The following is a 7854-nucleotide window of genomic DNA, read 5'->3' as shown; positions in this document are numbered from 1 at the left end:
TGGCCAAGATCAAACAATAGATTACATCTTCTTCAGATATCAAACACTTGATTACACAAGGTTCAACTCCAAGCTATTAATCAAAATTTCTAGAATTTCGGTCAACGGAACAAATCAAATACTAATGTTCAATATCCATAAAAAATGAAAGCAAATCAAAAATACTAATATTTTTAGGAACGGATACCCGATCTGTATATGCATATACATATATACATATATCTAAAGAATTATATATCTAATTATATAAATATTATATGTTATATAAATTTTACAATATTTTTATTTATTAAATTTTGTATAATAGTTATTTTTAAGTTAAGTTAAATTTTATTTTTGTAAAAAAATATTATTATTTTATATTATTTTGGATTTTTATTAATTTTAGTTTTAATTTTATTTATTTTGAATTTTTATTAATTGATTATTCGGACGAAACTAAATATTTCTTGAACCTAATTGAGGGTGAGATAGATGCATAATTACTTCGGTAGTATATATAGCCGTGTTGTGTTGATCTCCTTTAGCTTCATGAGGATGCTGTTCTGTGAAGTTTTGCTTCTTTGGTGGCCGTCCCGAGATGAACACTAGACATAAGTAGTTATATGCCTGTCTAGTGTTCAAGCAAGTCAACATCATTAAGTGCGCAGCATCATCTTATCTTATATGACTTCGGGTTCGAGATGAACACTAGACAAAAGTTATACACTTTTTGCATAACTAAGTTTGATAGTCGATCAAGTTGTTTATTCAAAATTAGAAACAACTTATCAATTAAGATCTTCTTGAACCGCAGGTTAAACGCACTAGTTTACGTGGAAAAGTCAGCCGAGAATTTAACTGTATTAGGATAATAATTCAGGAAGCTTTCTACCTTAAAAGAAAGCAAAAGAATGATCAAATTACTAACTTAGAGATTGTCACTATCTTCTCGTTTATAAATATCCTACACAAATTGAAGGCAGAAGTCTGACGCAGCAGGCTAACAATACGATAAGAACGATCGAGTAAATCTGACATCTCATGATAACCAAATTGAAAGAAAATAAAGTGTTTTCTTCTACTGTTGAAGGTGTAGAAATTAAAAGAGATTAAAGGATGTATATATTTTTATAAAGATAAGGAGACGTAAGTAACTTAAATATACTATAAAGATCTTTTGGTCTGGCCATAACATTAAGGTAACTATATAGCTGACGTTACACTATTATCCAAACGGGTTTGAGCAGATAGAACATGACCTCGTGCTAATTTAATATTAGGCTATTAGCGTTCGAACGCTGCATATATATTATCCTGAAAAGTCTGAAAAAATGTCCATAACTTTTCATATATAACTATTTCAAAAAAAAAAAAAATTCATATATCCAAAATAATTGTTTTAATTGATTTAATATAAACTTTCGTCCAAAATTCATTTAAATCTGGAACACAAAAAAAACTAACCCTTTATAGTGCTACAAGAGTAATATTATTGTATATAATATAGATAATTCAATAAAAATAACTTGTTTACAGAATAAACTATATAATATGGATAAAAGGAATACTTCCATGTATACACATGATGTGCTGGAGATTGGGTTGCTTTAGAATTTGGATAGTGTACGGATTCATGGTATCGTTTCGCAAGTAATTGCTTTTTTGTAATAGTCCTCCTTATTCCCAAGTTTTATTAATATAAAACTTTTTATACACTACTTAAAGAAAATTTCAAAAGAAAATATCCTTCGTGTCTATCCACAAGTTATGCCACCTTTCTCTGCCCATATTCTAAGTCAATAAATACCTGCCGGATCTTCTCAAGTTTCTGCAAAATCCAGTTTTTGTTTTATCCTGTTGATTGATCAAAATGAAGGCTTCATATTGTGTTAGTCAGAACTTGTCCATGTCTTTGAAATGCATGGTAAGTGACCTTTCTTCGATTGCGATATCGTTCTGTCTTTTGGATAATTCATCTGCCTTCTTATTTGTTCTTTTAACGTTTCGGTTATACGAAAATAACAGATGCATGCATAATATATGCACGACCAACCAATATAGCTATATAGGTGTGATAAGTAACACTTTATTGAAATGAACACTAGCCGTTTTATCTCTTACATTTTTCATTATATGTAACCTTATATGGCTCTTTTTTTACTGTTAAAATATTTTTACCGTATAAAATCACCAATCGGAAATAATTTATTTGACGGAGTCTTGTAACTTGTCACACAAGAAAACAAAAACCCTTGAACATATTATCACTCTGTTTAGAGAATTCTGTTTTTTTTTTCTTTACCAATCTGTTATGTATCGGTTAGCCTCATGCGTGAACTCTGTTTCGTATCTCCGGTACAACAGAAGGAAGATGAAAGTCAGATTCATAAGTACAGAAAAGGAAGCAGATATGTTTGGTGGGGTTATGAGGTCAACACCTCTTCAGATGATTGCATCGCTGCCATTAACTCCTATTCTCACCAGGTTCATCTATCTTTGCTACTGTAGAGTTATATTTTGCTACCGTTTCTCTTTTGTGTCAGTCCCATTTTGGCTTTTTTTGACATTGTTGTACGTCTGATGAAGGTTCTTGGCTACGGAAGAGAGAAGAAGGTGATTCTAGAAGCTCCATTGTATGATAAAGATTATGTTTTGGGCAACGTTTTGGCTGCCCATTACCTTATCTCTTCTGACCTTTCCAGAGCCAAAACCTATGTTAAAGCTGCAGAATCTTATCTTGTAAGCTCTACCTTGTTTTTTTATTCTAGTGTCTATGTATTCATTCTAAGTGAAGGAAAGATGCTCTGCGTCTATCACTTGTCTAAAATTCATTGGTTTTACTCTTAGGGGAAAGCAACACCGTATGAGAAAGCAGTTTTCAAGGCTGTTAATTACTTGATATCTGATAACATGGACGAAGACGTGGCGTTGGAGTTACACTTTAAGGTTAGGATGTTTCTTGGCTTCTGGTTCTTCATAGTTCTGCTTGATCTCCTAGCCGTTATTCTAACTCTCATGTAAACTCTTTATGTTTTTCAGTTATTGAAAAAGTTTCCCAGAGATTTGCTATCTTGGAAGAGAGTAGAGATTCTGTGTTTCTACATGGGTCGACCTGATCTCTCTTTGCCTCTGTTTAAGAAGGTGCCTCACATGTTGATCAAATTGATTGGTTACTGCATGGTTAACAATTAATTACTTTGTCATCATTATCTGTTGTTTACTTTCACTTGGTAGATTATACCGGAGAATCGAGACCAAGACTATGTTTATGGTATGCTTGCCTTTCCCTTATTGGAGCTTGGACATTTAGCAGAAGCTGAGAAAGCTGCTAGGAAAGCATATGAGATCAACAAAAACGACACTTGGGCTCATCATTGCGTGAGTTCCACGTTTGTTACCCTAATCTTTTGGTAATATTTCCTTTTATCCATATGCAAGCTTACATTTGTGTGTGTTTTGGACAGTTATGTCATGTTCTTCAAACTGAATGTCGTTTCAACGAAGCAGTAGAGTTCATGGAAGGTTGCTCAGCTTCATGGGATTCTTGCTCTTCCTTAAGGTATAAAAATCATTTACTAATTACTTATAAACATCTTCTGATCATCTACTAAATATATAAAAAAACAAAAAACAAATGTTTGAATAGGTATTCGCATAATTGGTGGCATGTAGCTGTTTGTTACTTGGAAGGAGGGTCACCTCTAAGTAAGGTACAAGAAATATATGATCATCAAATGTGTAAAGAACTGGAGAAAGAAGATGCTGTTGCTACAGATGTAAGTATCCCTTATCATGCTTCTTCCCCTTTTAAAAAATGGAACATAAGACTTCCATTAGCAAACTCATTTCTTATACTTGTATTATTGAATTTCAGGTTTATATGGAAGCTCTTGGTTTGTTGTTACGCTTGGACACACGCGATAAACTAGATGAGTTTTTAGACAGGCTGAAGATCCTTGCAAACTGCTTGACTGATATAGTAAGTAATTCATCTGTTTTGCCTTGCATTTATTTGCACTTCTTCTAAAACTTTGCGCAATTTTAATTGTTCAGGGAATGTGGTATCAGGAGTGGCTTTTTGATATTACAATAATTTGGGCATTGAGTAAAGTTGGAAACACTTCACAGGCACATGTATTGCTCGAGGGCCTCAAGTCCCGGTTAGTATTACTTCTTTCTCTTTTGTGACATTTTTCAAGTGAAAGTTTTGTTTCTCAACTCATTTAATTCTAACAGAACATCTAAAATGAGCAAGAAGAAACAACAGTTGATGCAGAAAGCCATCCAGGTCAGTTCTTATTGATACTGACTTATAACTATATGACACTACTTGAATTCTTTTATCATATCATAAGATCGTTTTTCTTAATTTAAATCAGGTTGCTGAAGCTGTTTATGAATATGGGAAAGGCAACTACAAAAAAGCTCTAGAACTGCTAGGTCCAGACTTTGACGCTGCTGACTATAAGGTAATGCATGTTCTTGCACTTATGGAAGAAAATACAGCAAAATGAGCTCACCTCTTTCGTGTTCAAAATAGGTGATTGGAGCATCGGATTTACAGATGGATGTATTTAATGAAATATGGTACAAACTGTTGTTACTCAACGGCGAATCTTCTAGTGGTACACTCACGAAAACACTTTTTCAGCTTGTTTTTTTTCCTTTACAAAGCTAACTCTGCGTTTTAAACACATTGCAGCGATTAAAGTACTGGAGAGGAGGATCAGACAGAGAGATGGTGCTCCTTTCTTGTGGCGTTTGCTGGTATTCTTTAAGTCACTTTATATGTGCATAATTATTGATTCAGGATACTTTTATACGTTTACATGGAATGATTTGTTTTTACGGTTTATGAAACTTTGATGTGCTGTAACAGGAGAAGAGTTACGCTATGGAAGGCAATACAGAAGCTGTCATAACTGCGTGTGAGAAAGCCAAGGCGTTGGAAGCTTCATATTTCAAGTTTGATTGATTGAACCAAACGAAATAACAGCATCGTCCTGTCATCCTTTTGACATGCTTTTGCACTCTGTTACAATAATTTAACTCGTTATGGTCATATAGGTCAATGTAAAAATTGACCTTAAACATTATATGTAAATTTGGTTCATAAAAGACTAATAGACGTTCTCGTAAGATTACAGATTCAAATTGTCAATATGTAAGTTTTGTATTACATTTTTTGCAGCAACATAAACAGACTCAAGGATCTGCTGACTAAATAGAGGAACTCCGTGTCTTTATGGACAAAATAGGACGATTGACTTCGTACACCGCATGCAAAAGTGTCCTGCCTTTGTATTATCAATCCTAGGAATATGCCGAAGATGATCATTTTTTCAGTATGATGCATCACTAAGAACTTCCAAATGTCATTAGTTTGTGATTAATAGAAAAAAAACATAGTGCTAAGACTTGTTAGTAATTTTAAAATAACTGTCACTGGACATGTTTCTTCATTTCATTTGAGAAATTTTTGATTTGAGTATTTTTTTAAAAAAAAATTACCAAAAAAATTCATGGGGAAATAGTGACAATTTTTAATAATGTTAAATTTATTAAATTAAAAAGTTATTAATATATTGCACAAAAAAACACCACATATACTTATAAAAATTTTATTTGAATAAATTTAACATTCTTTCAAAAAAAAAATTATAACCTTACTGAAAATTTATTTATATTATCTATATATATAAAATATGTTATATATGATTGTTATCAACGACATATTAACTCTACTTTGCTTCTTCTCAGATTTAACTCTCAAGTTCAAAAGTTATAAAACATTAGAATAGAATTTATAAATTTTAATCTTGGAAAGTAAAAGAAATGTTAATATTCTGATTTTGGTCTGGAACACAGACTATAATATAGCTGGTGTCTTGGAATTCTCGCCACTGACTCTTTCTCATGATTGGAAGTTTGCAAATCCAGAAAATGTAACATTGTGCATGCATGTGTGCTACTTTGAAATCGTGAGACTCGTTACAAACACGTGAAGCAACCAACACGTTCTAAACGCTAACAGAACATGCTATCATATTGTGCTGACGTCGAAACTAAAACGCGGTAATATCCAGTCGGCAAAGTCTGACATTTCCACTTTTACTTTACAACACTAACCAGTCCCGTGTTCGTGTCCGCTTAGCCACAAAAGCCGATACACGTATAAATACACAGACCACATCTTCACTTCTTCTTACATATTCCCCACTCATTAATTTTTTTTTTTTTTAACAGAAGACGAGCAGCTTCGACCAAAAGGAGAAAGACGAGTAGCTTCGACCAAAACGAAACATCATCAGCAATGGAGATTTTCCAGAAAGCTAAAGCTATTCGAATGCGTAACAGCCACAACAAGTATCTATCAGCAGACGACAACGAAGAAACGGTTACACAAGACAGAAACGGTTCAACCAAAAACGCTCAATGGACCATCGAACCGGTTAGCGATTCATACAATGTAATCCGTCTTAAAAGCTGTTACGGTAAATACCTAACCGCTTCGAACGAGCGGTTCTTGCTCGGAGGCACGGGGAAGAAAGTGATTCAGTTAAAACCGAGTCGTGTCGACTCGTGTGTTGAGTGGGAACCGGTGAGAGAAGGCTCCAAGATCAAGCTCAAGACGAGATACGGTAACTATCTAAAAGCTAACGGTGGTCTTCCTCCGTGGAGAAACTCAGTCACGCACGATAATCTTCATTTGTCGGCTACTCATGATTCCATCTCGTGGTATGTTGATGTTGTTGAGATCTTGAATAATCCTCAAGTCACGTTGGAGACCGAGTACGCATCACATTCGAGAACACCGTCTTCTCTTCAAAATGTGAGTACTTTTTATAATTATAAAAACACCCTCAGAATTTGTTTAAAATTACAATCTTGACACGAGTTTTGATTTTTATCAGTCGGTTGTGTCTCCACCGAAATCGGATGGGAGAACGATTTACTACCATATCGTTGATGATGAAGGACATGTGGGAGATGAATCAACCGTTGGATATGCTTGCAAGTTTAAAGGAAACAGCGTGGCCGAGCTAACTCGGACGCTGCGAGAAGAAACGTGCTTGGAGGATGCTGTGGTGTGCACTCGCAGTCCGTTAGATGGCAAGCTGTTTCCCCTTCGTTTGCAACTTCCTCCCAGCATTGGAACGTTGCATGTCGTTTTAGTACCCTTCTGTGCTAGCATCTAGACGTGAAGTAGAAAAAGAATATCTACCAGGGTCAAAATTTACATATGCAAAATTACTCAACTAATGAAGGGGGTCGGTCAGACCATGAGAATTTAAACAATTAATCAAAAAATATATATAACAATTATATGCATAAATTATATCAAATTCAAAATTTCACAGGGGTCAACGATCCTTCATTGGCTCCTCCACTGAGTATTAGTATCTCATACTGTTGTAAATGTAATGTTTTCCGTATCTGCTTGAAGCTCTCTAACCATATTCAGTTATGACATTAGAAATGAGTGATTGTCTTCTTGTGTAGTGGAGCATTATGATATGAACCTTGTAGGAAGTCTAGAAGATAATCAGAGTTAGCTTGTATACAAGACTCGTGGTACTTGAGCATTGCTTGCTCTTTAGTAAGAGTTGATATAATAACAAATACAGTAAATAAATACAAATATTCACACATGAAGTCATATGCGAGCATCACTACCCTGAAAAATCAAATTGCACATTACTAATGACCTTATTCAGTATTCACTATGCATCAGTCCACCTTAAAGTGGGTTGTCAAACCTATCCCTTTGGAAACGTATCCTTTTTTATTTGTCCAGTTGTATAAACGTTCTGTCTTCATCTGTAAGAAAATAACTAGATTTTGACCCGCGCAGGCGCGCGGGTGTATATT

General features: G+C 34.4%; 2 protein-coding genes across 2 annotated transcripts; both read left to right on the top strand.

Annotated features, from left to right (window-relative positions):
- The first annotated feature begins 1748 nt into the window (after positions 1–1748).
- On the top strand, positions 1749–5145 carry LOC103835632 (tetratricopeptide repeat protein 38). The gene is made up of 15 exons (XM_009111814.2): positions 1749–1906; positions 2347–2466; positions 2569–2721; positions 2830–2928; positions 3022–3123; positions 3217–3360; positions 3447–3541; positions 3629–3758; positions 3857–3961; positions 4036–4142; positions 4219–4270; positions 4362–4451; positions 4523–4607; positions 4685–4749; positions 4862–5145. The coding sequence occupies exons 1-15, from the start codon at positions 1853–1855 to the stop codon at positions 4955–4957; spliced, it is 1497 nt and encodes a 498-aa protein (XP_009110062.1). The 5' UTR covers positions 1749–1852; the 3' UTR covers positions 4958–5145.
- A 510-nt stretch (positions 5146–5655) lies between these two features.
- On the top strand, positions 5656–7285 carry LOC103835631. Its single transcript, XM_009111813.3, has 2 exons — positions 5656–6814; positions 6897–7285. Exons 1-2 carry the CDS (start codon positions 6296–6298, stop codon positions 7179–7181), a joined length of 804 nt encoding a protein of 267 aa, XP_009110061.1. The 5' UTR covers positions 5656–6295; the 3' UTR covers positions 7182–7285.
- The last annotated feature ends 569 nt before the right edge of the window (positions 7286–7854 follow it).

Source organism: Brassica rapa, chromosome A08 (assembly GCF_000309985.2).
Source record: "Brassica rapa cultivar Chiifu-401-42 chromosome A08, CAAS_Brap_v3.01, whole genome shotgun sequence".
NCBI classification, from domain to species: domain Eukaryota; kingdom Viridiplantae; phylum Streptophyta; class Magnoliopsida; order Brassicales; family Brassicaceae; genus Brassica; species Brassica rapa.
The sequence above is the reverse complement of the archived record's forward strand: the minus strand, read 5'-3'. Positions and strand labels throughout refer to the sequence as shown.